The sequence below is a fragment of the Podarcis erhardii genome (genome assembly GCF_964252035.2).
Source record: "Podarcis erhardii genome assembly, chromosome: 13".
NCBI lineage: Eukaryota > Metazoa > Chordata > Lepidosauria > Squamata > Lacertidae > Podarcis > Podarcis erhardii.
In genome coordinates this window covers 4,662,769-4,690,661 of record NC_138502.1, presented here as the reverse complement: position 1 = coordinate 4,690,661, position 27,893 = coordinate 4,662,769, and the positions used below count along the sequence as shown (strand labels likewise).

The window sequence follows — 27,893 nt, the reverse complement described above, 5'->3', positions numbered from 1 at the left end:
AACTCCATCCAACATCTGGAATGGCTTTCGACACCCCGCGGCAGTCGGGAGCCTTGCGTGACATCACAGCAGGTCAGCCAATAGCAGCTGGGCCTGGGCAGAGGGGCTCCCTGCTGCGAAACAGCCAGGCGTTTGCCTTGTTACACAAGAGCGGAGAATGCGTTGAGAAGACATTTATTCACGCTGAAAGCTCAAAGGCCGTTCGATGGAGAGCGGCAGGGGGCAGGTTTGAGAGATGGGGGTGAGGGGAGAGAGAAAGGAAGTAGGAGGGGTACACAGGGTGGCCTCGCCCAAGCTGGAACACACTCACAACCCAGGGGCTTGGGGCTGCCAATTCCGGCAGCCCCATCTGGAGGGAGCCACATATTGTGGATCTGCGGAACTCACGGCCCTTGCATAGTGTAACAGCGCCCGACAGAATGCTAAGAAAGGGCTTCCCTGGACTGGTTCTTGCACTACTCTCAGGGAGCACCAACCGCAACGTCGCCATTGCTGGGGCCAGCCAGTCTGGAGGGGAGGTTTGTTGGACCTACCAGCAGTACGGCCAGAGGTGAAAAAACCAAATCCAGCCATGAAGAGGGATAGCTGGTGTTTGTGTTTGTTTTTATTAAAGAGGGCTTTCCCCCTCCACCCCCCAACCCACTCTTTATCTGCATCGATTTCCATTTAGTCTCGCTCAGTTGTTGTGGAGTTTCCCCCATCTGGGTGATCAATTGAATTGATCTGCCAGCAGCTGGGAGTGAGGAGGGAGAAAGGGGGCTGGCTGAGACGGGGATTCCCCTTCTCCCTCCCGCCTTCGGAAATCCCTCTTTGGATCCGGCGAGAGAGGGGCCCTCTGCCCTTCCGCCTGTGCAAATGGGCAGCACCCATGGGTGTTGTTATTTGGGGCACCCAACTGGAGCAAAGACGCCACCTGGTGGTGGTATGGTGTCATTGCAAGGGGTTTTCTCCACCCCACCCCTTCCTTTCCCTCGGAGTGGAGTGCATTTTAGGGGGACCTGTCGAGGGAGGGGTACAGTGGGCCGCTCGCTCTTCATTTCCAGGCAGCCTCGGGGAATGAGTTGATTTCCTTGATCTGTTGCACCAGGGCTCCAGAGGGCAGAGTGTAGGCAAGTCGTAACCTCATGCGGAGCGGGAGCTGGAATCACAAAGGGATAAAACTTACTTGATGCTGGGTGTATAATCTCTTGCAAACATTAAAAGCTGCATTCTGCAAAACAGAAAGCTCTGGTTTTGATCCTGCGGAAACCCCAGCGCTCCTTCCTTTTTTACGAGAGCTAAGACGCTAGTCCTTAGTGTTGCTGGAAGATTGAGGGCGACGCGTGTTGTGTTAAATGGGGAAAGAGAGCGAATTTGGGCGGCTGAGGCTGCTGGAGAGTACCCTCCTTGAAGGAACAGGAAGTGACATCACCCTGGTGCCTGTTACGCTAACCAAGGTGAAGTCAACCGGCGAGGGCAGAGGAGGAAGTGACATCACCGCTGTCTTTGTGATGTGGGAGCGTGACGGTGCCACTTCCTGTTTTCAGCGGGAAACATCCTTCGGATGCTGCCGACAGAAGTGGCCCGCAGGAAGCTTGAGCAATAGAGTCTCTGCATGTCGCTTTACAGGAGTAGAGGAAGTGATGTCACCACCTTGCTTTAACTGATGGCCAGGCAGGAAATGACATCGCTGCTCAGGTCACAGGTTAATTCCCACTCCCTGGCCACACGTATATCCCTCCTCTCACTCTTCTTACCTTTTTGGGGTTCAATACTCGGATGAGCTGGGTGATGGGGGGCCCACCCTCGCCTGGGACTGTAGAGCCACTCGGGGCCAACAGCTCCACTTGGAAGGACTGTCAGAAGAGGAGCAGGCAAAAGTCCAAACAATGCGTATCATTAAAAAAAAAGGAAAAAAAAGGTTTTGACCCCTGCAAAACCCAGTGCCGTTTCCCTTCCTCCTTTCTCCCCTCCCTGCCCTGCAAAAGGATTTCATTTGCAATTTAAAACATTAGGGCTGACAGTCTTATATCTTTGTCTAATCCTCTTTTAAACCCTCCTCCAAGTTGGCCATTACTGCCTCCTGTGGCAGTGAGTTCCATAGTTTGTGTAAAGAATTACCGTATTTTTTGCTCTATAAGACTCACTTTTTCCCTCCTAAAAAGTAAGGGGAAATGTGTGTGTGTCTTATGGAGCGAATGCAGGCTGTGCAGCTATCCCAGAAGCCAGAACAGTAAGAGGGATCGCTGCTTTCACTGCACAGCGATCCCTCTTGTTGTTCTGGCTTCTGAGAATAAGAATATTTTTTTTCTTGTTTTCCTCCTCCAAAAACTAGGTGCGTCTTATGGTCTGGTGCATCTTATAGAGCAAAAAATACGGTGCTTCCTTTTGCCTGCCCAGAAACCCTTCGCTGGGCGACCGCACTGGCCTCTGGCACTGGGAGGAGCATAAAGGAGACTGCCCCTCCTCCTTAAGAACACCAGCAGATTTTTCTTGGCTGCTGGGTGAGGCCAAAGGGGGTCCCCATTTACCCTAGCATCTTCTCCCGGTGGCCCAGCAGATGCCCCACTGAGGAAGCCCACAAGGAAGACCCCAGGGCCGCAGCGGCCCTCCTCATATTCCCGGTGATTCCCGGCAACTCATATTCAGAAGCATTGCTGCCTCCGGCCGTAAAGAGGGGGCACGGCCTCTGTGGCTCGTGGCCTCCTCTGCGATCTCGCCCAGCCCTCTTCTCAAGCCACCCGAGGCCTCACCTTGGGGACGGCCACTTGCAGACAAAACCCAGCCACGTCGTGGGGCGTCCTGTTGGAGACGGTGGTCGTGATGAGCAGCAACGTGGGCTCCAGCGGCGGCCGGTCCATGGAAAACTCGACCAGCAGGCCGTCTTGTTCGTACACAACCATGCAGGTGATGGCGGAGGCTGCGGGGAGGGAAGGGCGGCCAGCTAAGTCTAGCTCCCCTCCGGCCAACCATCCCGTGAGGTACAGAAAGTCCTCAGAGCCATGCCAAGTCAGGGCACACCTGAACATGTGCAAAGGGCCTTGCCCTCGCCTGAGTAACCCCAGGCAGCATACACAGGACTGGCACTGTGACCTTCCAGCTCAGAGGCTGTGGCTTTTGGGTCCTCCTGGAAGAAGAGGCCTCTTTTGACCATTCACAATAATATGTGGCCCACATTGCTAAGCAGGGACCAGTCTGGTCTCTTCTGTATTTTTCTCTGGAAATGCTATGAGTGCCGTTCATAGAAGGGGTTTCATTGGACCCTGTAACTTTCCCTTTGTTGCATTACTCAAAACAGAGCAGCTTTCAATAATAGTAATACTACTACTACTAATAATAATAAGTGCTATTTTTCTAGGGGAAAAAGGAGCCGAACTCACCACAAACACCTCCCTCGTTCTCTTAGAATGGCAATGATGCCCACCTGGAAATGCCGGAACTGAGTTCCAGCTGAAAAAAGCCCTAATAATATTAATTATTATTATTTCTTATTCCCTGCCCACCTGACTGGCTTACCTCAGCCACTCTGGGTGGCTCCCAACAGAATATTAAAACACGATGAAATATCAAACATTAAATGCTTCCCTAAACAGGGCTGCCTTCAGGTGTCTTCTAAAAGTCAGATAGTTGTTTATTTCCTTGACATCTGGTGGGAGGGCATTCCACAGGGTGGGTGCCACCACCAAGAAGGCCCTCTGCCTAGTTCCCTGTAACCTCACTTCTCGCAGGGAGGGAACCGCCAGAAGGCCCTCGGAGCTGGACCTCAGTGTCCGGGCGAACAATGGGGGTGGAGATGCTCCTTCAGGTATACAGGTATATTTTAGTGCTCATTGTTAACAACAAGAGCGCTACAGCTGTTGTTAAAGGGGGGCAGTGCTTTTGCTCAGAAATGCCCATGTGAGGTGGAGAAATAAGCTCTCTTTACTTTATTTCATCTGTCTGGAAAGCCCCCGGAGGGCAGTGATTGAATGAAAGGATATTGGGGGGTGGGCTTGTCCTTTGCAGACTCGCCTGAAAGGGTCTTGTCAAGAATCGAGCCGCAAAAAGCAAGCAGCTCCTTCCCCGCCGGCAAAGAGCTCTTAGGTCAACATACCTGGGGCTTTCAGATCGCCAAGGAAATCGAGGAAGGATTCCACTGCCGGGACGACGGTGCTGGGCTGGGCTGGAGGGGGATCTGCGGGGCCTCCAAGGAGATCCAAAAGATCAGAGACCTACAGGGGAAGCAAGGGAGTGCTGAAGAGGAGGTGGCGAGGGTGGGGGGGATTCCCATCACGGGGCACCAGTGCAGAGAGCTCTGGAAAGGCATGCAGTGATAATCTGGGAAAGGAGAGGCAACAGAAACAGCTCAGCCACTGCGGGGGGGGGGGGGACGTTAAAATAGGGCTGTGGGTGTGCAGACCACTTTAAAATTGCTGAAAATCTTGGTGGGTCGCTTAGTGGTTTTTCTGCCAGCGGTTTAGCCATTTTTATGTTCTGTGCTAGATGTGGAAGCAAGCTGGGAGGCATATAAACAATAAAACCATTATTTAAAATTGATTAATTAAATATTTCTGCCACGGACTGCATGGATGAGGCTCACGGGCCGCAGGTGTTTCACAAGCTGCACTTTGGAAATGCCTCCTTTAAAAATCAATGCTTGTGTTCAGGTTTCACCCCCACCAACCCGGTTCAGTTCCAGTTCAGCTTTTCTGTGGCGAAGCTACAAGCTCGCTGTCCGCTGAACTGATTTGTGTAAGGAAAGAGCCGAGATGATACAGGATTCCGGTTTATAAAAGGAGGTGCGCCAAATTAACAGCTGGGCTCTTCAAAATCCAGCATTATGCTTGGGTTCTGCTGTGGTGCTGCCAGTCTAGGGGAAGCCAAGACTGGCCAGCTCTGAAAACCAAATCCTTATTTGGAATTGATAATCCTGGATTACGCAGGGCTCCCCGCTCCAAAATGTCACCTTGCTGTCAAGTTTGGGGTTTGCCCTGCTCCCAAGTGCCCCCTGGTGCCAACTGCTTGGCAAAGTAACCCCCCACCTGGCCAGAGTCCTGTTCCTGGACGTTGCTGGGCGCTGGCGCCACCTCCAGGATTTGAGGAGCAGCAGCGGCCTCTCTTCCATTCTGCTCTTTCTCACTTCCTTCCTCGGTGTAGCCAGTTTTGTCGACTAAGGGCATCTTCTCCAGAACGGATGCTCTGGCAGGAAGAAAGGGAAAAAATGGAGAGATACAGGCCTTTTGTGGGGATTTATTTGGCAAGAGATGGGACGCGGGTGGCGCTGTGGGTTAAACCACAGAGCCTAGGACTTGCCGATCAGAAGGTCGGTGGTTCGAATCCCCACGACGGGGTGAGCTCCCGTTGCTCTGTCCTTGCTCCTGCCGACCTAGCAGTTCGAAAGCACATCAAAGTGCAAGTAGATAAATAGGTACCACTCCGGCAGGAAGGTAAACGGCGTTTCCGTGCGCTGCTCTGGTTCGCCAGAAGCGGCTCAGTCATGCTGGCCACATGACCAGGAAGCTGTACGCCGGCTCCCTCGGCCAATAAAGCGAGATGAGTGTCGCAACCCCAGAGTCGGCCACGACTGGACCTAATGGTCAGGGGTCCCTTTACCTTTACTTGGCAAGAGAGTGGGGAAGCAGGGTAGGAGAGAGATTTTATCTGCTGTTGACATGGCACGGCTGTTTCCGCCGTCAACCCTCCTCACCCATCCTATAATCTGCGTGTCAGGAATAAAGGTTTGCAAACCAGATTTGGGTACTCTTGTTCCTCCATGGAGGTTTAGCTGCCGAAGGCTTCCCGTGTGAGCACCCACAAAGAAAACGTTTGCAAAGACCGTCAAGGTGGAAGGCCGTTTGGAACAGAGTTTTCAGTGCTCAAACTTGGATGGGGTGAAATGGGGAAGCTAGCTAAAAAATGGGTGTTGTGTGAATGGAAGGGCCCACACAGGAGGTCAGAATATACAGAGCACCCGAGAACAAGAGCGGTTTCAGGCGCCCGTCTGTGCCAGGAGTACCTGAGGTGGTCGTACTTCCGGAAGAGGGCGTTGTACTCAACCGCCCGCTGCTGGAGCTCCACGTCGTGGCAGCTGCAGTAAATGGAAACCAGGCTCCGGATCCGACTTCTCAGGGCGGACGGGGGTGGGGGGGTGGGAAAAAAATTGAGGGGAAGAGGTTACGAGCCGCCTCTGCTTCGGGCAGAGAAGCAGGACGCAGGATGAGGCGGGAAATATTACAGAGGCAAATCAATTCAAAAGGCCTCGCAGGATGGCCCGACCCTTGCCACTGCTACACCCTGCCAGTCGTAGAGTCGTAGGATTGTAGAGTTGGAAGGGAACCCAGGGGTCATCTAGCCCAACCCGCCTGCAACGCAGGAATCGCGGAATCCCTGACAGATGGGCCATCCAACCTCTGTTTCCAAAACCTGCAATGAAGGAGATCCCACTGCCTTCTGGGGGAGTCCTTTCCCCTGTCAAACAGCTCTTGATGCCAGAAGGCTCATCCTTATGTATTAAATCAGAATCTCCTTGGCATTTGAATTCCGATGGCTCCCAAAGATCATCAATGTTTTTAATGTTTAATAGACTACAGTGGTACCTCGGGTTACATACGCTTCAGGTTACATATGTTTCAGGTTACAGACTCTGCTAACCCAGAAATAGTGCTTCAGGTTAAGAACTTTGCTTCAGGATGAGAACAGAAATCGTGTTCCAGCGGTGCGGCAGCAGCTGGAGGCCCCATTAGCTAAAGTGGTGCTTCAGGTTAAGAACAGTTTCAGGTTAAGAACGGACCTCCGGAACAGATTAAGTACTTAGCCCGAGGTACCATTGTACTGTATTTTAAAATTTTGTTGGAAGCTGCCCAGAGTGGCTGGGGAAACCCAGCCAGATGGGCGGGGTATAAATAAATTATTATTATTATTATTATTATTATTATTATTATTATTATTATTATTACGTCCACCCCTGCCCCGAGGCCTGGCTTAGGAAGAGGGGATGCTGAGGCTGCGAGCCTAAACCAAGTACACAACTCCCCACCCTCCAAAGAATCCTGGGAACCTTTGTTTGCTAAGGGTGCTGGGAGTTGCAGCTCAAACTACAACTCCCAGGGTTCCATGGGGGAATCGGTGTGCTTTGCAGGTTATGGTGCGTCCGTGGCCTTAACCCATGGTGAACCTGCTAGGCTGCAAGGGTGGGGATGCTGGCTATGAGCTCACTTGATGTCGCTGCCCTGGAGACGGGTCCCAAGCTTCATGAGGGCAGTGAGGGCGTAGGCCCTGGTGCCCGGCAGCGAGAGGTGCGACTGCAACACTCGCTCCAACATGGAGACCATTTCCTCTGGGTCCACCTGCCGCAGCGGGGGAGAAGGGGGAGAAAGGAAGAGGAAAAGCCATAATGAAGTGGGATACTTTCCCCCCAGGGGGTGTGAGCAAACTTCCCCCGTTCGATGTTCCCCACAAAATGCCCACCCTCGGTTTCTGACTCCTCACCTGAGTGGGCTCCACCTCTTCACAGCTGCCGTCCAATAAGAGGTTGCCGTATTCACCGATGCACCAGGTAGCCACCTGGACCAGGGGTTGCTGGGAGGGGGAAAAGAGAGAGGGAGGGCTCCAGCTGAAAACGCTTTTTGGTTAAGCAAGCCTACAAACCTGTACATTTGACGTGCATTTTAATATGCAATTCTGAAGGGTGGATTTCTTTTAGGGGGACTTGTTTTTAATATACAGTGGTGCCCCGCAAGATGAATGCCTCGCAAGACGGAAAACCCGCTAGACGAAAGGGTTTTCCGTTTTGGAGGTGCTTCGCAAAACGAATTTCCTATGGGCTTGCTTCGCAAGACAAAAATGTCTTGCGAGTTCCTGTGGGTTTTTCCCCCCTTTCCCCCCCTTTTTCTAAGCCACTAAGCTGCTTATCCGCTTATCTGCTAAGCCGCTAAAAGCTGCTAAACCGCTAATAGCGCTAATCCGCTAAGCCGCTAATAGGGTTACTTCGCAAGACGAAAAAACCGCTAGACGAAGAGACTCGCGGAACGGATTCTTTTCGTCTTGCGAGGCACCACTGTATAATTTTATGGGTAATTTGAATGTCTTCTACTGGGATCTGCTGCCTCTGCTAACTCTGCTTGCCAACCTTTCACATCCTCTTAAAAAAAAACCTCCCACATTATTTTATTATTTATTTATTACATTTATATTTTCTCCCAAGGAGCTCAAAGTAGTGCACGTGGTTTTCCTCCCCCACAACAATCCTGTGAAGTAGGTTAACTAAGAGACAACGACTGGCCAATGCTGATAATTGCAGCGTGATGACAGCCTTAGATTTCTATGTGTATAGGAAGAAGAACAACTTAGAGGTTTCGATGCGAAGCATTATAGAAATTCTGTTCAGTTAATAAAAAACATTGAGTAGAACTCACTTGCAAGAAAGTGGGCACAGGATACATAGCCTCACTCTTCCTCTTCTGGTTCTCTATGCCCCGCCCCCCAATCACCCCCTCCCCAATCCCACACCTGAGAGATATCTTGGGTCAGGGCCTTGTATAGCTGTTGAACCGCATAGCCGTGAAGCTCCTTTGCACCTCCGATGAGGTGGATGAGGTTGGGCACCGCATCGTCACGTACGTAGGAGCCAGCCTGCAGAGAGTAAGGAGAGGAACCGAGGATGTGAGCTACGCTCCTTCTTAGAGATACGCCTCTGCTTGGCCCTTCCTTCCCTTAAAAAGGGTTCAACAGATTCACACCCTCCTCAACACAAGCCCAAACTACCAAGGATTCGGCTCTGAAGGCACTCTATGGAATCTGGGCTGCTATTGGTGGGCTCTACGTGAAGCGTTCTGCTTAAGGGGGGAGGGCCTTGAAACTCACTTTTTCAACACACCTAGAATGGCAGTTTCAATGGGGTGCTGGAAACAGGGAAAAGGAAAATAAATATTAAAGCCTGAAAAATGTTCACAGAGGCACAGCAGGGGGTGTTTTGGTTGCCTGAGAATGTCAGCTTTCTGTTTCTCGCCTCTCCCAAATGAAAAAACAAGTTTCTAGTCCAGATGGCCTTGGAGAAGCTTCTTCAAACACAACCCCTTGAGAGAGGAAGGCCCTTCCTTGAGCCACACAGCTTTCCGCTGCTCCCCAAGGATCCTAGCCCCCACCCCACCCCACCCCACCCCACCCTCCATCTTACCATGGTCAGAACCTGGAGGATGGTGTCGATGTGCCAACGCTTGCTGGGCGCAAACCTGAAGTGGGTGAGGGAAGAAAACAAGAAGAGCAGGAATGTCTTAGACCTATCGCTCCACCTGAAAGTGCCCCTCACGCTGTCAGGGCATGTCATTTTAAGGGGTTTAACTTAATTTTTGCTAATTTCTTCAGGGAGGGAGGGTCTTAAAAATATGTTTTTGGGTGTGAGGAATTCAAATCTGCTATTATTTTTGTTATTGGACAACATTCAGCTTGGCGAATCTACGTTTGATTAGAAAGCACATAAACTGCTTTCTCAGAAAACCAAAGACTTCTGAAAACGTCAGGTAATGCTAAATAATAATAAAAACGAACAATAATATTTTTTTAATGTGCTGTATAATATAAATGCAAGCGCTCGTTTTTAATCATTTCTGTGCAATTTTACACGCGTTTCACTTACCAAGGAGAACTAAATCATATTAATTTAACCAAGACATCTTTTGAATTCCCAAGTCTTAGGTCACAGAATTGGAGAGCGGCAGGAATCTTTTGCCCAACGACCCTAAGATTAAGAGTCTCTTGCTCTGCCATGAGCGCCCTTCGAGGCGCGAATTCAAAAGCTTCTAGATTCAACACGCCCCCCCCCAAAAAACCTGGATTTCTCTACAACGCCCCCTACCGGCAACGGCCAGACCTGACTCACTTCTCAGCGGCCAGGAATATTCCAGAAGCGCAGTCCGACTTCAGCTCCGGGGCGCAGGTTTCCAAGAAAACCAGCAGCTCTTTCGTGGTTGTCCTCACGTTGCTGCCGCTCACCAGGGCCAGGCTCAGCTGCAGGGCTCGCCTGAGGAAGGAGGGAGAAGCGAGCAATTCTCCCGACTCAGAGACATCATGTTTCCCGGAGCCTCGGCCCTGTCTTTCCCCCTTGTCTCACCTCTTCACAGTGGGATCCGGGTCGGCCAGGCATTCAAGGACTGTCGCCCGATGTCTTTGAACGGCGCTGTTCTCTTCTTGCAGCAATTTCTGTAGAGATGTTAGAGCCACGTATCTAAAGGGAAGATTCCCCCCGACAAGAGAAAAATAAATAAATCACATCTTGAGAGGCAGAGGAGGAGAGAGCTTAATTCATCACCTTTACCGTATTTTTCGCTCTGTAAGACGCCCCAGACCATAAGACGCACCTAGTTTTTGGAGGAGGAAAACAAGGAAAAAAAAATTCTGAATCTCAGAAGCCAGAACAGCAAGAGGGATCGCTGCGCAGTGAAAGCAGCAATCCCTCTTGCTGTTCTGGCTTCTGGGATAGCTGCACAGCCTGCATTCGCTCCATAAGACGCACACACATTTCCCCTTACTTTTTAGGAGGGAAAAAGTGAGTCTTATAGAGCAAAAAGTACGGTAAATCACATCTTGAGAGGGAGAGGAGGAGAGAGCTTAATTCATCACATTTACATCCTGTGTTTCCTTCCAGGCGCTCAGGGCTATCCTTCGCCCTTGCTGTTTTATCCGCACAACAACCCTGCGAGGTGGGATAGGCTGAGAGAAGGGTGACTGGGGCCCAAGGCCACCTAGAATGCTTCCTGGCCGAGCGGGAATTTGAACCCCGGTCTCCCAGGCCCTCTAACCAGGGAAGTGGCACAAAGAAGACCGTTTGCAGCCAATGAAGTCGGAAGCATTTCTCCTTGATTTGCTTCAAAATGGAAAGTGGGACGCTGTCGGGTGGGAGGCAAGGGGGGAAACGGGCAACTGTGGCATGGGCAGCCAAAATGGCGGCCGGCGAGGCCCTAAAACAACCTCTGTCAGGGCGGCCGGGAGATCCGAGCAAATCTGAATTAAGCGTGTGGCAAATTAATTTCACGCACTGTTTCACCGTGGAAGAAAAGAAGCGCCGCGCCCCTGAGGATGCATTTTAATAGGCCGAGTTATCGCACAGCTGCTTCCCATGCGCAGTGGAAAAGGGGTGGCTGCCTTGTCTTGAGGGTGGGAGAGATATTTGAGGAATCGCCTCCGTCCCTCATTTTCCCTCAGCCGTGAGGCCATTGGCGGTGGCTCATGAGGGAACCTGAGGGTCTCTGGGCCCGCTCCCTCTCCCAGACCGGCGTCTACGGAACGGGCCTCAAAAAATTAGGAGAAGGGGGCAGATCATGAAGGGGAAACAAGGGATCTGCAATGGCAGTGAGGAAGGCGAGTCGAGGGTTGTGGCAATGCAGCCCTATGCGCTGTGGGCCCGTGTGGGTCGGGGGACAGAGCATCGGACCAGGACCTGGGAGACTAGGATTCAAAAATCCACTTGAGGCCCCTGATTGCAGACGCCATCTTCCAACATCCTATCCTCTTCTCAAATTTCAGTGTTCCCAAGCTGGAGAAGAAGATGTCAGGCCACAGAACCGAAGAATCATAAAGGGTTCCCAGGGTCATCTAGTCCAACCCCCTGCAATGCAGGAATCGTGACCAGATCCTGCACGGCAGATGCCCTTCCAAGCTCTGCTTAAAAACCTCTGTAGAAACCAAGCGCCGCGTTTTAAAAGGAGCCAGGGTGAAACGTGTTATAAGGAGACTCAGCCCCAAGATATATTTTCAAAATTCCAGCAGGAAAATTTCAGGTGACTGTTGGGCCGGCGTTTCCCCACAGCTCTATCTGGGTCATTCCAGTGCTTTGTTTGTTTCATGGGGGTTTCTGTACCTGATATTCCGGTCCTTGTTAAGGAGAAATCGCCCGAGGATATTTATAGCGAGAACCTGGGTGTGGAAAAGAAAAGTGTCCTTAATTCCCAAAATGTACCATTTGTAAGAGCTGAGGGGGCAGAGGAAGAACGGAAAAGCTTCAGAACAAACAGATTCTAGCTTCGGATAGCTGGATGTGGAAGATTTTGGGGCTTGGGGGCCGCACTCCCTCAAAAGCAACCTTTCAGGGGCCGCAGACCAGAAACAGCAAGTGGGCAAAAGTGGCTAGAAGAACGGATACAGATCTTATCCTTGTACAGGTTGCAGCCGAGCCACACAAATCTCAAAGGTTTATGGAAACAGGCGCACAGAACCCCAAGACCTCTCCAAGTTATCATTGTGGTTCTCCCGCCAGGCAGAACTCCCTGAGGATGGTGTAGCTTGGGGAGAGGACTTCTGGGGCCAAACAGAGAGGTCTGGAGGGCCGCTTTGATATCAGGGGCCTGAAGTTCCCCACCCCCTAGGGGAACGCAAGACAGTTTTGATTGTATGTGGGGTCTAGAAATGGGAAGCGCCATCATCGCGCCGGGAGGCGCCCAGAATATTTCATTTGTACCCAACATCCTCCCAAAAGATCTGAACGCAAGAGGGGCCAAGCAAGGTGCAGGATCAGCCCAGTCCACCTGGCCCGTACGAATCCGCTGTACCCGCAGGCCGCTGGTCGAGCGGACGCCCATGATGGTCAGCACCGTCTCGTACAAGATGGCGTTGCCCACGTTCCGCGTTGTCTCCGTGTTGGTGGCCACCTGGGAAGAAGCGGAGGGGTTGGCAGCCTTGCTGGCTTTTGGCGTGGGACGTTCCGCCGCCCCGCTCTCCCCCCCGCAGGCCTTCACCTTGGTCTCTTCCTTCCTCTTCAGTGACGGCAACCCCCCCCCAAATGGTACAGCCCTTGCTAACAAAGGGTTCTAGGTCATACAATCTAGACCAGGCCTAGCAAAGTTTTAATCAAAACGTGGAGGCTAAATGGACCCCCAGTTTTGTTCATGGTGAAGCAAACTCTGTTCTCCAGAGTCCTCTAAATGTCTCCCTTCCCTCCCTCGGTCAGGGCACTCTTCCCAGAGCCAGCAACAACCGTTGGGCTCACCTGAGCCAAGGAATCGTTCATGGCGTCGCTGGCGTCTTCGTTGTCCTTTCCCAGAATCCTTAGCAGCCGCAGGATCTGTACCTGGGTGGAGAGACGTTATCAAGGAGGTGAGGATGGAGTAAAGCCCTGTTTAGGGATGCTTTTAGTGTTTAATAGACTATTATATTTTAATATTCTGTTGGAAGCCGCCCAGAGTGGCTGGGGAAACCCGGCCAGATTTGCGGGGTAGAAATAATAAATAATTTTTATTTTTATTTTTATTTTTATTTTTATTTTTATTTTTATTTTTATTTTTATTTTTATTTTTATTTTTATTTAGAGGAGGTGACTTTAAAAAGAGGCAAAGAGAAGGAAAGCTCCACTCTCCCTCAGCTCAGTTGCTGAGCAGCCAAACTCTCCACCCTTCTGGTCACGGAGGCATGCTAAGCCCAGCCACATTTTATTGTCTCACCCCACTTGTATCCCACAAGCTCGAGGCCCCCTTCTCTCCCTCCCCATTTTATCCTCACAACCACCCTGTGAGGTAGGCTAGGCTGAGGCACTGTGATGGGTCAAGGACACCTGGCAAGGTGAGGCGCGATTTGAACTCTGGTCTCCCACCATCTGAACCACTAATCCACACTGGCTCAAGGCTGCAGCGCCTAGTATTCCCAGGTGGTCTCCCGTCCAAGTATTTCTCAGGCCTGACCCTGCTTAGCTTCCAAGATCAGTCGAGATCGGGGGTGTCCGGGCTAATACAGACGTCTCCCCACTTACGGAGGGGTGGGGTTACATTCCTGCGAACCACGTGTATACGTGAAATGGCAACTGTTGCTGTTGTTTAGTCGTTTAGTCGTGTCCGACTCTTCGTGACCCCCTGGACCAGAGCACGCCAGGCACTCCTGTCTTCCACTGCCTCCCGCAGTTTGGTCAAAATCATGCTGGTAGCTTTGAGAACACTATCCAACCATCTCGTCCTCTGCTGTCCTCTTCTCCTTGTGCCCTCCATCTTTCCCAACATCAGGGTCTTTTCCAGGGAGTCTTCTCTTCTCATGAGGTGGCCAAAGTCTTGGAGCCTCATGAGTCTCAGAGCCTCAGCCTCTGTCCTTCCAGTGAGCACTCAGGGCTGATTTCCTTCAGAATAGAGAGGTTTGATCTTGCAGTCCTGGGATTCTCAAGAGTCTCCTCCAGCACCAGAATTCAAAAGCATCCATTCTTCGGTGATCAGCCTTCTTTATGGTCCAGCTCTCACTTCCATACATCACTACTGGGAAAACCATAGCTTTAACTATACGGACCTTTGTTGGCAAGGTGATGTCTCTGCTTTTTAAGATGCTGTCTAGGTTGGTCATTGCTTTTCTCCCAAGAAGTAGGTGTCTTTTAATCTGCAGTGATCATGGAGCCCAAGAAAGTAAAATCTCTCACGGCAACTAAAAAGCCTAAAAACCCACCACAATTTCTCCCTCCAAACCTCCTTTCTCAAACCCCAACAAGGTCAGTGCAAAGGCTGACGGGATTGCAGTTGCAAAGGCTTCTGGGATTGCTAGCTGTTTCCCTGCTCCTTTGCCGAAGACCTTCCTTTTTCAACCAACTTTTAAGTGGAGTTAAAAAGATAAAAAAAAGGTCCTAGCCTGTACCTGTAAATTGGATTTGAAATTGTTTTTATACCTGGTTTTTTTTAATTGCTCAATGTTTGTGCCGTTGAAACTCTTTCTGGGAAGCAATTCTGAAATGCACTCCAGGTTCCCTTGAATTGTGGAAAGAAAGGCGAGACAGAAGCTCAGGGGAAGAGGGGAGGTTGGAGGGACGAGATCCTTTTACCTGCAGGAAAGGGTTGCTGATTCCCGAAATGCTGTGTTCTGGAGAGTAGCCAGCAACCACCAGGTTACGAAGCAGCCCCACTAACTGAGGCACAAACTGGAGGGAAACAAGAGAACAGAAAAACAGGGTTAGCAGAAGATCCCTCACAAAACATCCGTCCTCCAGAGCCCTGCCTCTTGTTCCTCACAATGCCCTCACGGGAATCCCAGTGCCCCTTCCTCTGGCGCCGGGTAATTTCTCCTCTAATCCAGAAAGCACTTTTGATATCAAAACAGGGCAGTTCCAAAACCAAGGCAACTTATGGTTTTCCATCCCCCCCCCCCAACAGCACTGCCCTATTATGCATGTAAGACCTGTGGACTTCAATGAGCCTTGCTCCCATGTAAGGTTGTTTAGGAGGGCACTCTCTGTTTTTTTTTGGGGGGGGGGTTGTGGAACATTAGGTAAAGGTAAAGACACCCCTGACCATTAGGTCCAGTCGAGGCCGACTCTGGGGTTGCGGCGCTCATCTCGCTTTATTGGCTGAGGGAGCCGGCGTACAGCTTCCGGGTCATGTGGCCAGTGGGGTAGCGTGGGGGTTGCAGGGGGGGCCAGCCGCACCGGGCACAACATCTGGGGGTTAGGGTTAGGGGGCGCAAATCCACGGGTTAGGGGGCGCAAATTACTTGTCTTGCCCCGGGTGCTGACAACCCACGCTACGCCACTGCATGTGGCCAGCATGACTAAGCCGCTTCTGGCGAACCAGAGCAGCGCAAGGAAACGCCGTTTACCTTCCCGCCACAGTGGTACCTATTTATCTACTTGCACTCTGACATGCTTTCGAACTGCTAGATTGGCAGGAGCAGGGACCGAGCAACGGGAGCTCACCCCATCACGGTGATTCGAACCACCGACCTTCTGATCGGCAAGTCCTAGGCTGTGGTTTAATCAATTATTCCCCCCCCCCCAATTTATTTATTTGATTTTACACATTAAAATTTACAGTCACACCTTCCGAAAATACAAGATTCCCACAAATCTTTGGACTTCCCTCATTCCCCTCCCTGGGTTCCGTTGTTAAGCCTTTTCTACTGAATCTTTTATAATGATCCAAATTATTTCCCCCGCCCCCTCCATGTATCCATAGTTCTCGTCACATTACAACTGTTATTGCAATCCCGCTAACGATTTTAACTGTTTAAAGTGGTCTCCATTGTAAATTTCCCCCATTCCTTATTAAAATTTTGGTCTTCCTGATTTCTGACCTTTCAGGTCATTTTTGCCATTTTGGCAGAGTCCGTCAACTTAATCTGCCATTCTTCCCTGGTAGGGACTTGGCCTTCTTTCTGGGCTGGTAACATCTGCACAGCTGTTGCCGCATACATGAACAGGTTTTTCTGGGGAATATTTTTACTCTGAGGGCCACCTTCCCTCATGGGCAACTGTTATGTACTGAGTTGAATAGGATCCAAAATGCAGCAGTCTGATTGGTCCTAGAACAATAGGATTCAGAATGCAGCAGTCTGATTGGTCCTAGAACAATGCAGCAGTATGATTGGTCCGCAGGAGCCACCCAATCCAGCTCCAGGTGGAAGTGAATCCACAACCTGATTGGCCTACAGGAGAATCCTGGAATTAGCCAATCACGTGCAGCCCATTGTGTAAATAATGTATATAAAGCAGATATTTTGGGGGAACAATTATTCCTCCTCACCACTATGAGCTGAATAAAGAGCATGAAATCCACTCTCGACTCCGAGTATATTTCAGGCTGCATGCCACTGATGGGCGGAGCCAAAACCAACACATGCAATTTTTACCTTTCTGCCGTAGGCCAGCTTCCACCCCCCCCTTCCCTCTCTCCCGTCCAGGCAAGTGAGAGTCATCCTCAAAATTTCAAGGATATGCTCCAGCCAGAAACACGGGAGAGGGGGGGCCAAGCAAGGCTGGGAAGGGGCATGTCCTGAGGGTGAAGGGGTGTGGCTTGGGAGGGGTGTGTCCTGAGGGTGAAGGGGTGTGGCTTGGGAGGGGCGTGTCCTGAGGGTGAAGGGGTGTGGCTTGGGAGGGGTGTGTCCTGAGGGTGAAGGGGTGTGGCTTGGGAGGGGCGTGTCCTGAGGGTGAAGGGGTGTGGCTTGGGAGGGGTGTGTCCTGAGGGTGAAGGGGTGTGGCTTGGGAGGGGGTGTGGCCCAGGAAGAATCTCAAGGGCCAGATCCTTCTTGGGTTTGTTGCATGTTCTGGCCTGCCAGGGCCCATCCCTATTTCCTGGTGGACACCAAACCAGTCCAGCTATGTAGGTCTTGAACCCGGGCCTCAATGCATGCAAGGCACAGGCTCCTTTATTAGCAGCTTGCCCTCCTCCACGCTCTCCGGCTCAAAAGGCACATAGTCCTTGACTGCAACGGATGCTGGTAGAGTTGCCAAACTCACAGCTGCCCCACCTTGGAGAAGCGGTCCAGGGCTTGTGGGCTCCGTTCGCACATCTCTGAGATCAGCATGACAGCCCCGTGGAGGATGCCTGGGGAGAGAGAGACAGGTGGGCCAGGTGCGGATCCTGCCCCGAATCCCTAAGTCCCGTCCCCTATCTTCCCAAATCCCAGGCCCACCAAGGCTCCCCATATCCCAGTTTCTCTGCACCGCCTCAATGTGACGGGAGAGTGGCGCTTTCTTGAGATCTCCTTCAAATCGCTCCTTGAGATCCGCTTCTCTGGAAAAAAAACTCCCTCCTGGAACCCTCCAGGCTGCCCTTCTTAAGGGGGGGGGGTGTTACTCATCCAAATTATGCAAAGAGTAGCCCTACTGAAATCAACAGACCTGAATTATAGTGCTCAATTTTGGCGGGTTCACCGTGAGCAAAACTGAGTCGAATACACCCCTGAACTCTCCTCTCAACCTTCATAATAATAATAATAATAATAATAATAATAATAATAATAAATATTATTTATTCCCCGCCCATCTGGTTGGGCTTCCCCAGCCACTCTGGGTGGCTTTCAACAAAATATTGAAATACAGTAATGCATCAAACATTAACAGCTTCCCTAAGCAGGGCTGCCTTCAGATGTCTTCTAAAAGTCTGGTAGTTGTTGTTCTCTTTGACGTCTGGTGGGAGGGCGCTTTGACAGGGCGGGGGCCACTATCAAACAACCCTGAAGAGAATCCCCCACCCCCCGCCATCCCACTTCGCCTCAATCCTTCTCTTCTGCAACAGAGCGGTCGGCTCAAGCGTTCTGAGCAACCGAAGGATATCCAAGCATGTATGAGCGGGGCCTTATTTATTAATTTGTAGCTTTCTCCCCCCAGCCCTAAACTCTTCGTCAGCAAAAGAAAGAAAGAAAAAGGCCCTCTGGAATGTCTTACACAGTTACCAGTAATAAAACGCTCCCTGCCCTCAGGCTTAATATTTAATAGGCACGACACAAAAGGAAAAGCGGTTGGGAGGGAGAAGGAGAAAAGCAAACTCAGGCACTAGCTGCAAAGTTCTTACAAGAGCCCTTTCTGAAAGGCTCCCAGAAGCTTCTTTTCCGGCCAATGGGCAGGGCCAGGATGGTCTCCCCCCTTGCCATGACGGGGAGGGTGAACAGGCATCCCCTTAGCCCCAGCTGAAGGGACAAAGTCACTTACCGGTATTTTGTTCAGTCAACAGCTGTTCGCCAAGTCGAGTGAACACGTCTATAAGATCGGGCACCTTCCGGACAACGTGTACAGCACAGACCACGGCCTAGAAGCGGAGGCAGAGAGCAAAGGATTATGGGGGGGGTGTCCCAATGTGTCCCACAGAACTGCCTTGCAGGCTTATAACCTACCTGCCCGCGGACTGTCTCGCCAGAGTGGTGCATGCTCTGGTTATCTCTCACTTGGACTACTGCAATGCACTCTACGTGGGGCTACCTTTGAAGGTGACCCGGAAACTACAACTAATCCAGAATGCGGCAGCTAGACTGCTGACTGGGAGCGGCCGCCGAGACCACATAACACCGGTCTTGAAAGACCTACATTGGCTCCCAGTACGTTTCCGAGCACAATTCAAAGTGTTGGTGCTGACCTTTAAAGCCCTAAACAGCCTCGGTCCAGTATAACTGAAGGAGCGTCTCCACCCCCATCGTTCTTCCCGGACACTGAGGTCCAGCGCCAAGGGCCTTCTGGCAGTTCCCTCACTGCGAGAAGCCAAGTTACACAGAATCAGGCAGAGGGCCTTCTCGGTAGTGGTGCCCTCCCTGTGGAACGCCCTCACACCAGATGCCAAAGACAAAAACAACTGCCAGACTTTTACAAGACATCTGAAGGCAGCCCTGTTTAGGGAAGCTTTTAATGTTTAATAGGTAATGGTAAAGGGACCCCTGACCATTAGGTCCAGTTGTGGCCGACTCTGGGGTTGCAACGCTCATCTCGCTTTACTGGCCGAGGGAGCCGGCGTACAGCTTCCGGGTCATGTGGCCAGCATGACTAAGCCGCTTCTGGCGAACCAGAGCAGCACATGGAAACGCTGTTTACCTTCCCGCCAGAGTGGTACCTATTTATCTACTTGCATTTTTACATGCTTTCGAACTGCTAGGTGGGCAGGAGCAGGGACTGAGCAACGGGAGCTCACCCCGTCGCAGGGATTCGAACTGCCGACCTTCTGATCAGCAAGTCCTAGGCTCTGTTGTTTAACCCACAGCGCCACCTGCATCCGTAATGTTTAATAGACTAATACAGTAATATTCTGTTGGAAGCCGCTCAGAGGGGCTGGGGAAACCCAGCCAGATGGACAGGTTATAAATAATAAATCATTATTATTGGAATCTCAGCTTTTTAAAGAAAAAATCCCAGTTGCGGGGTCTCACCTTCCTTCGCACGGAGGGCTGGCCAACCCTGGCAAGCTGCTCCACTTCGCCGGCCAAATCCCGGAACATGGCCACCGACCCCAGGGAGCCCAGGGTGCTCAGAGCTAAGCCCTGCACCCAGGCAGTGGGGTGCAGGAGGTCGCTATGGGGAGCAAAAGAAAGTGAGGTGAATGGGAGATGCAACACTTTCTCAAATATTCACACCCCCTGCCCAAACAGCTTCCCTCAGGCACACAAATCCCACCTCCCGTATATTCCTTCCTACTCAACCCCCACGTTCAACCCTCAAGACCTACCGATGGCCGCCATCTTTAACCAGGAGGAGAGGCTGATGTTTTGAAAGACCTTTAAGCTGCCGTATTCTAGCTGATATCCCAACATTGCATTTCAAGGAAGCCCCAGCGACCCAGTTCCCTTGACATGTCTTTTCCCAAGCCTCAAGAGTTGTTTTGAGAGTGGAACAGACAGAAGGCGGCAGGCTCTCCTTCTTTGGAGATTTTTCAGCAGAGTTTGGCTGGCCATCTGTCAGGGATTCCTTAGCTGTGATTCCTGCATTGCAGGGGGTTGGACTAGATGGCCCTTGTGGGTCCCTTCCAGCCCTACAGTTCTGTGATTCTGAATCTCAGCCTCCGTTCCTTCAGAACCCATAGTGCAGGTCCCTTCCCTTCCTTATAAATTCTCCAATCTTCCAACTAGATTCCCAGGATCTTCACTGGAAGTACACCTGAACTGCCCACATTACCAAATACCAGGTTGATACCTGTACATTTAAGGTGCTAGGACAGCACTTCAAACAACAACAACAATTTGTTATTTATACCCCGCCCATTTGGCTGGGTTTCCCCAGCCACTCTGGGCGGCTTCCAACAGAATATCAAAATACAATCATCTATTAAACATTAAAAGTTTCCCTAAACAGTCCTGCCTTCAGATGTCTTCTAAAAGTCTGGTAGTTGTTGTTCTCTTTGACATCTGATGGGAGGGCGTTCCACAGGGCGGGTGCCACTACCGAGAAGGCCCTCTGTCTGGTTCCCTGTAACCTCACTTCTCGCAATGAGGGAACCGCCAGAAGGCCCTCGGCACTGGATCTCAGTGTCCGGGCTGAACGATGGGGGTGGAGACGCTCCTTCAGGTATACTGGACCAAGGCCGTTTAGGGCTTTAAAGGTCAGCACCAACACTTTGAATTGTGCTCGGAAACATACTGGGAGCCAGTGTAGGTCTTTCAAGACTGGTGTTATGTGGTCTTGGCGGCCGCTCCCAGTCACCAGTCTACTAACCAGTCACCAGTCTAGTAACAAAGCCTTCTCCTGGAATTATGGGAACTGTAGTTTGCTAAGGTTGCTGAGCATTGTTAGGAAACCCCTATCCCCCCCAGAGCTAAAATCCCCAGAGTAGACAGACTAGGGTTGCCATTTGTCTGGAATTTCCCAGACATGTCCGGGATTCTAATGATGAAATTAGAGTCCCGGGGGAATTATGAAAAATCATCAAAAAATCAACAACGTTGGGGTTCATTTCCCCCCAAAAAGCCCCACAACGGTTTGGGCAATCCCCCCCCATAAAAACGTTCAACAACTTTGTGTCCAGATTTTTTACTTCTTGAAAAATGGCGACCTTAAGACAGACCGAATGTTAAATCATTCCAAACCGTAGCTCTGGAAAGGGAACAAGAGTCTCCTAAACAACTCTCCCCCCCCCAACAAAACTACAGTTCCCAGGATCCTTTGGAGAAAGGCGTGACTGTTTGAAATGGTATCATAGCACTTTAAATGTATGGTGTGAATGTACCCCCAGTATAACCCTAAATCAGTGGTTTTCAACCAGTGTGCCGTGGCACCCTGAGGTGCCTTGAATGATGGTCAGGCTTGCCGCGGGCAACACTGGCCTCTGTCCCTCTTTCCTTCCCTCCCCCCTATGATGTCCTCTCACATCTCTGACTCTCAAAGGCTTCCACAGCTGTTTGTTGCAACCCGAATACAAGGGAAAGCTGCCTCTGGGGCTGGCCATTGGGTGCTGGTTGCCAGGAGGTGAGGCGGCCTTGAAGTAAGCAAGCAAGCGGGCAAGGAGCCAAGCTGGCCAGTCTGCCAGCCATTGTTGTTGGCAATGGACAGAGAAGTGGGAAGCTGGGCAGGCAGGCACCATGCTGGCTTTTATTGTGCTTGCTGTGTGCAATGCCTGCCTGGAAGCTGAGTGCCCAGTCCTGAAGGGGAGCCTTTCTTCCATGCAGGCCTGGCAGTGCCCGCTGCTGCCACTACTGCCTTCCGAGCTGAGTAAGATGCTGGCCTCACCTTCACCTTTGGCCAGGCTCCAAAGGCTGGGGTCATCCTCTTCTGTGGCCCCCTGTGGGGCAGAGAGAGGAGACACCTGTCTTTGGGGTAGGGGTGGGGGCAGCGGCTGCCCAGAGGACCCCCAAAGAGAGGGGAGAAGAGAGGACCAGACAGAATGTAGTTGGTCAAGGAGGCCATGAATTCAAAAAGGCTGAAAACTTCTGCCCTAAATAATAGCTTTCAGTTCCCAAATCTGTCCTAGTCCACTGTGGGGGCACCCACTCTCTCTTTCTGCCCCCCAAAAGACACCCTTCGGTTTCACCCCTCACTTCTTGATACTATTGGTCAGCAGAAGGTGAGTGTCCTGCTTCTCATCCAATAGGAGGGCAGCGCCAAGGTAGCCGATCCGCTTTTCGTGGAAACGGTGGGAGGCCATTAGCTTCAAGCTCTCCATCTGGGTTCAAGCAAGAATAAGGAAAAAACACACAATTATTGATTGCGCCAGAACTATAACCTTCGATCGATTAACACCCCCCCCCAGCTAAATCCCAGAACCAATCCATGCACATTCTAGCTGGGGGTGTATCCCACTGGGACCTTTAAGGGTTGCTGTTTGGTGGGGATCGGCATTTGGGAATATTAGCAGAACGGTTTTTGAGGGGTAAAGGTAAAGGTAAAGGGACCCCTGACCATTAGGCCCAGTCATGGCCGACTCGGGTTGCGGCGCTCATCTCGCTTTATTGGCCAAGGGAGCCGGCATACAGCTTCCAGGTCATGTGGCCAGCATGACTAAGCCGCTTCTGGCGAACCAGAGCAGCGCATGGAAATACTGTTTACCTTCCTGCCAGAGCGGTACCTATTTATCTACTTGCACTCTGACGTGCTTTCGAACTGGCAGGAGCAGGGACCGAGCAACAGAAGCTCACCCTGTTGCAGGGATTCGAACCGCCGACCTTCTGATCGGCAAGTCCTAGGCTCTGCGTCCCGTTTTTGAGGGGTAGTTGCATATAAAGTCGCTATAAGTGCATTAGCTAAAGAAGCTAAACGGAACCTGGGTTCAAATCCTCACTCGGCCATTAAGCTCACTGACTGACCATCTGTTATCCTAAAACTACCTCACACGGTTGTTGCAAGGACACATGAGGAAGGTAAGTTGGGGGCGGAACTTTGTACATCAAGCGCTGTATAAATTTTATCAAATAAATACGCTTAGGACACTTTTGGAGCACTTTTAACAGCCAAGGTCCCCCCCCACAAAGAATCATGGGAACTGTAGTTTACCCCTCACAGAGCTACAATCCCCAGCTCCCTTAACAAACTACTGTTCCCCACATGCAGAGCGGGTGTATACCTGTCCAAAATGAGCAGGATAGCCCAGAATGTGGATGTAGAGCAACTTGGCTAAATTGGAGGCACGGGTGTCAGGCTCGTCCCCCCGAAAGGCCCCCCGAATCTTGGCGCTTTCTCGTTGGACCAGCTCCCGCTCCTCCGCCTGGGTTCGTGCACTCCGTATTGTCCGGATCAGGACCGGCAACGTGAGAGGTGCTTCCGGCATCCTGGAAGTGAAGAGTGGAATAATTTTTTTTGAGGGGGGGCCTTTGGTACGTGGCACCTGCAGGAACCTCAACTCTTACACTCATTCTTCTGCTCCATATTTCAGGGAGCATGTCTGATTGGAAATCCTCATCTCAAGCCCAAAAGACAGGAAGTAACCACAGGTTGCTTCTGAGAATGTGCAGAGGGCCTGTATTCTTGGGTTTGGACTCAAGGCTTCCTGTCAGGAATAGATGCCAGCAATCTGCCGCTAGATCTAAATCGCTTAACGCAAATTAGTTAGCACCCTTTGACAAGTAGTAAAAGCGAAGGTTTTCCCCCCTCCAATACTTTCTTTCCACGTTTATGGGGAAGAAGAGGATTAATCCACATTCGCAGTGGAAAGCACAGAACTGAATTGTTTCCGTAAAGTGGCCCTTATTGCACACGATTTCCGGATTGAAAATCAAAAGCCCTTTGTGGAGGCTTTAAGATATTCAGTCAATATCTTTCTGCCCATCTCGAGTCTCGAATTTCACTCCTGTACCATAAAAAGCAGCCTTTCTCTGCCCCCAAACTGCCTCTTCAGTGTAGGCCCTCACAACTGTGAATTTAAATTGAGCATAGCCTTTCAGATATTTCGGTGAAATTCTCTCCCCTTCCTCTTTCCCCTGACCCCTCCTTCCACTTTGATGGACAGTTTAAAATGTGCATATGCAGATTCATTCAAAGTATGCACATGAGCTGCAGGCAAATTTAGTGGGCCACCAGACACCCCCACAGAACCCAAGGTCCCTCTCTGGCATGTTAGCACCCTTCTTTTGGGATTATCACCCCCTTATCTTAACTCCCACCAGCACTTAATTTTTCATTCATTCCTTTCCTCTGGTCCCCTCCTCACCTGTCCAGAGATTCACTGCACACGGTTTCTTCTTCGTTTCACGATATTTTGGGGACACGCAGAGGGGCAGCTGCTGCCCCCTCTATCCTCCCCTTCTGCTTAGTCAACTTATTGCATTTCCGGACAACAGTCTGTTAACCAGCCAGGTAAACTCACCTGAACTTCTGCGGCTACCTGGACCCAGGGGCGCCCTCTGCTGGCCAGACCCAGAAAGGGACTTTTTCATTCGGATCTTTTTTTTTTTTTTTTAGGGCAGAGTTAGCCAAAGTTTAGAGCTCTTTCGGAAGGGAGGGATCTGTTGACAGACAGATAGGCCTTGAGCCAAAGAAGGGATCTTTCAGACAACCTGTTTATTGAGCACTCATCCAGATTTGTTTGCGCAGAGGTTATACAAAATTGTGCCACGTGAACCTTATCCATTGCTTCCCAGTTCATTTTGCCGTACCTTTCCTTCCTGCAAGAAGTTTGTTTTTCTTTCTTGTTGTGCACCAAACCCACTTTAACTGTGCAACATGACTTTGTCGGTATATGATCAAATTCCATATGCAAGTCAAGTCAACCTTTTTATTCGACCGTCAGTCAGAAAAAAAAAAAAACAAATACATTTGTCAATACACAGTTAAAACATCCAGGAAGATTTTAGAGCTTAGCCAACACTAAAAGGGCTAAACAGATAGCCCCATGTCAATACAGTCAATTATGGTCTTGCGACGCTTAAAGGCTAAAAAAAGAAATTTGGCCACCAAGAAAGGTATAGCTCTAGTGACCTGGTTTTCTCTGGGTAGGAAGCTAAGTTGACATAGGAGTGGGTAAATTCCATATGCAAAACAGCACCAGTCTGGTAACAGACCATACCTAATGTTCATATTTAATGAATTTGTTTTATTTTTTTTAAAAAAGGTTGTAGTTTGTTGGGGACTTATAAATATTATATATATATCATTAAAAAGGCACAGGTGGACTAAAGAATATGATCCAGATCCTGCATAGCTGGCCATGCATAAGAAGCAGATGTGAGCCAGCTGGGTGTACGTTCACAAATACTTGGAATATAAAGCTGTCAATTAGCATGTCAGCTAGATGCAGACTTTGCCTCCAGAGGAAGGATATTTTTGAATATCAGACACTGGGGGGAAACTGGGGCCTTTGGTCTGGTCCAGCAAGTTTATTCTTACATTCTTTGGACGGGCACAAAACCTTATGTTTCAAATGCCCTAGGCAAGTCTCTGATTTGCTAACAAGGGCAGCTCCACAACACTTTTAAAACACACCCAGTGCACATTTAAACCACGTGGCTTCCCCCTGGGAAATCCTGGGGAAAGTAGTTTACCCCTCACCGAGATACAATTCTCAGCACAGTCATCATACTACAGTTCCCAGGATTCTTTGTGGGGGCAGAAAATCGTGCACTTTAAATGTGCATCAAATGTGCTTTAGATGTGTGGAATGTTCCCAGGCTACCTGCTCTCTCAGCAGAAGCGGCCTTCCACTTCTGCGCAACAGGCGGAAAGGCAGATGCCTGAATTTCCTCCCTCCCTCCCTCCCAAAGGGGGATCTTCCCTGTTGAAAGCCTGCCTGCCGCGCAGCTGTTAAAAAGGTCACAAGAACCTTGCGAGGCAAAACACCACCACCACAGCAGCAGCAACCCTTTGGCTGTCAAGAGGATCTGAAGGGTGAAACTGTTGCTCTCCTGCCTTGCTGTGGCCTTTCAGTGGGTCACAGGCCTCCTGGCTTCTGCCCTCCAGAGCTCATAGAATCATAGAATTGTAGTCCAACCCCCTGCAATGCAGGAATCTCTGCAAAAGCATCCATGATAGGTGATCACCCAACCTCTGCTTAAAAACCTCCAACAGACCCTCTAAGTGTCCCTATTTTCCAGGGACATTGTCCCGGTTTCTGATTTGGTCCTGCTTTTCTTTAGGACATCACTATTTTCATTGGATAGGGACGCAGGTGGCGCTGTGGGTAAAACCTCACCGCCTAGGGCTTGCAGATCGCATGGTCGGCGGTTCGAATCCCCGTGGCGGGGTGAGCTCCCGTCTTTCGGTCCCAGCTCCTGCCCACCTAGCAGTTCGAAAGCATGCTTAAGTGCAAGCAGATAAATAGGTACCGCTTTATAGGGGGAAGCTAAACGGCGTTTCCGTGTGCTGCGCTGGTGCTGGCTCGCCAGAGCAGCTTCGTCACGCTGGCCACGTGACCCGGAAGTGTCTCCGGACAGCGCTGGCCCCCGGCCTCTTAAGTGAGATGGGCGCACAACCCTAGAGTCGGACACGACTGGCCCGTACGGGCAGGGGTACCTTTACCTTTATTTTCATTGGAGAAATCTTGGATGGCATGGAGATCTGACCCCCGAGCCATTTGAAGGCAATCTTGTATAGGGAAGTTTTTTAATGTTTATGATACGATAATCTTTATTGTTATTGTCCCATACGGAATAACAAAATTGAAAAAATCTACACCAGACATTCAAAAACCAACAAGCCTGCTATCCCAGCAATCCCAACCTGGTGAGCCCCCTAAAAACTCTTGATACCCCATTTTTAAATACAATATACTCCCACACAGACTCCTCACAATGCGTTTAAAACCAAAATCGCATTTGGATAGAAACTGTTTCTCAGGCGGTTAGTCCTCGTCTTTATAACCCTGCACCTTCTTCCAGAAAACAGAAGGTGAAAGAGATCATTTCCGGGGGTGCACACTATTCTGCACTATCTCTGCAGCTTTCTTATGTTTTATGTTTATATATATATATATATTGGAAGCTGTCCAGAGTGGCTGGGGCAACCCAAAAAAGATGAGTGGGGTAGAAATAGTAAAATAATCATTATGGAATGGGACGTCCCTATTTTCATCGGAGAAATGTTGGACAGCCCACCACCTCTTGTACGAGTCTGTTCCACTGTCGAACAGCTCCTTCGGCTGGCCAGAGAGAGAGAGAGAGAGAGAGAAAGCCAGCAGGACTCTATAATTTCTCTCTGTAATGTTATATAATATAATATAGTAGCCCAGCGGCTTCTCCATAAGGATTTATGAGCGCAGCCATAGAGACGCGGCCAGAGCGTCGCAGCAGGTTAGAGGACTAGACCCCGCCCCCCCACTTCCTCGGCGACGCTCCCACCCACCACGGACATGGAGCAAACCGCTAGACAGGAACTCCTCCCCTGGGCTTCCGGTTTCGCAGGCCCTTGGCGGAAGCGGCTGCTGCCCTCCCATGGAGAAACCTGGGATTTGTGCATCGGACTTTCCCATTCCCACCTGCCCCCGAAACCTTCTTCGCGGAAATAAATAGTTCCGGCTCTTCAGGGTTCCCCCCCCTCCTGCGCGTCTGAAGGCGGCTCCCTACCTGGGTCGCCGCGGGGCTTGCGGGGGCAGCTGAGCTCTGGGTCAAACCGGAGGGGAGGAAATGGCCAAGCCGAGCTGCCTTTGCTGCTGCAACATCCTGGAATGGGGCTTCATTTGGGGTGCGGCCGCAAAGCCTCCCCGCCCGGGCTCAGGGCTTGCAATACTGGCGGCGGGCTACACTGCAGGGCTGTTGTGCGCTTACCTCTTGGCAGGGCCGGGGACCCCAAGGCCCAGGCCTCCCGTTCAGCCCAATGAGCGGAGGGCGCCCAGCTGGCTGCTACCTTGGGCCATCTTGAAGCGAGTGGA

General features: G+C 50.8%; 1 protein-coding gene and 1 long non-coding RNA gene across 5 annotated transcripts; one reads left to right on the top strand and one right to left on the bottom strand.

The window, feature by feature from the left end:
• Positions 1-158: 158 nt before the first annotated feature.
• Positions 159-27,893, bottom strand: AP1G2 (adaptor related protein complex 1 subunit gamma 2). 4 transcript variants are annotated; one of them, XM_081835680.1, is made up of 22 exons: positions 27,790-27,893; positions 23,160-23,364; positions 22,138-22,262; positions 19,540-19,681; positions 18,338-18,434; positions 17,155-17,231; positions 14,738-14,833; positions 12,938-13,018; positions 12,501-12,599; positions 11,813-11,868; positions 10,067-10,180; positions 9,836-9,976; positions 9,134-9,188; positions 8,467-8,589; positions 7,447-7,536; positions 7,174-7,304; positions 5,975-6,082; positions 5,001-5,157; positions 4,073-4,190; positions 2,733-2,899; positions 1,737-1,835; positions 159-1,138 (listed from the first exon to the last, which is right to left on the bottom strand). In XM_081835680.1, the coding sequence occupies exons 2-22, from the start codon at positions 23,361-23,363 to the stop codon at positions 1,034-1,036; spliced, it is 2,385 nt and encodes a 794-aa protein (XP_081691806.1). In that variant the 5' UTR covers position 23,364; positions 27,790-27,893; the 3' UTR covers positions 159-1,033. The 4 variants fall into 4 exon arrangements, with proteins under 4 accessions (XP_081691806.1, XP_081691807.1, XP_081691805.1 ...); XM_081835681.1 differs by lacking the exon at positions 27,790-27,893 and adding an exon at positions 24,399-24,419; XM_081835679.1 differs by lacking the exon at positions 27,790-27,893 and adding an exon at positions 24,243-24,392.
• On the top strand, positions 10,140-10,797 carry LOC309326850. The gene is made up of 2 exons (XR_014150389.1): positions 10,140-10,235; positions 10,547-10,797. It is a non-coding gene; the product is annotated as an uncharacterized lncRNA (long non-coding RNA).

What these genes read in the sequence shown, in the direction of transcription:
- AP1G2 (XM_081835680.1), bottom strand. Translation starts at nt 23,363, where the DNA reads ATGCCGGAAGCACCTCTCACGTTGCCGGTCCTGATCCGGACAATACGG. An exon ending in TGACCCAAGATATCTCTCAG is followed by an intron (nt 7,537 to 8,466) that starts GTGTGGGATTGG and finishes TCCCCCTCCCAG; the next exon opens with CAACCCCTGGTCCAGGTGGC. An exon ending in AGGAACAGGACTCTGGCCAG is followed by an intron (nt 4,191 to 5,000) that starts GTGGGGGGTTAC and finishes CTTCCCCTGTAG; the next exon opens with GTCTCTGATCTTTTGGATCT.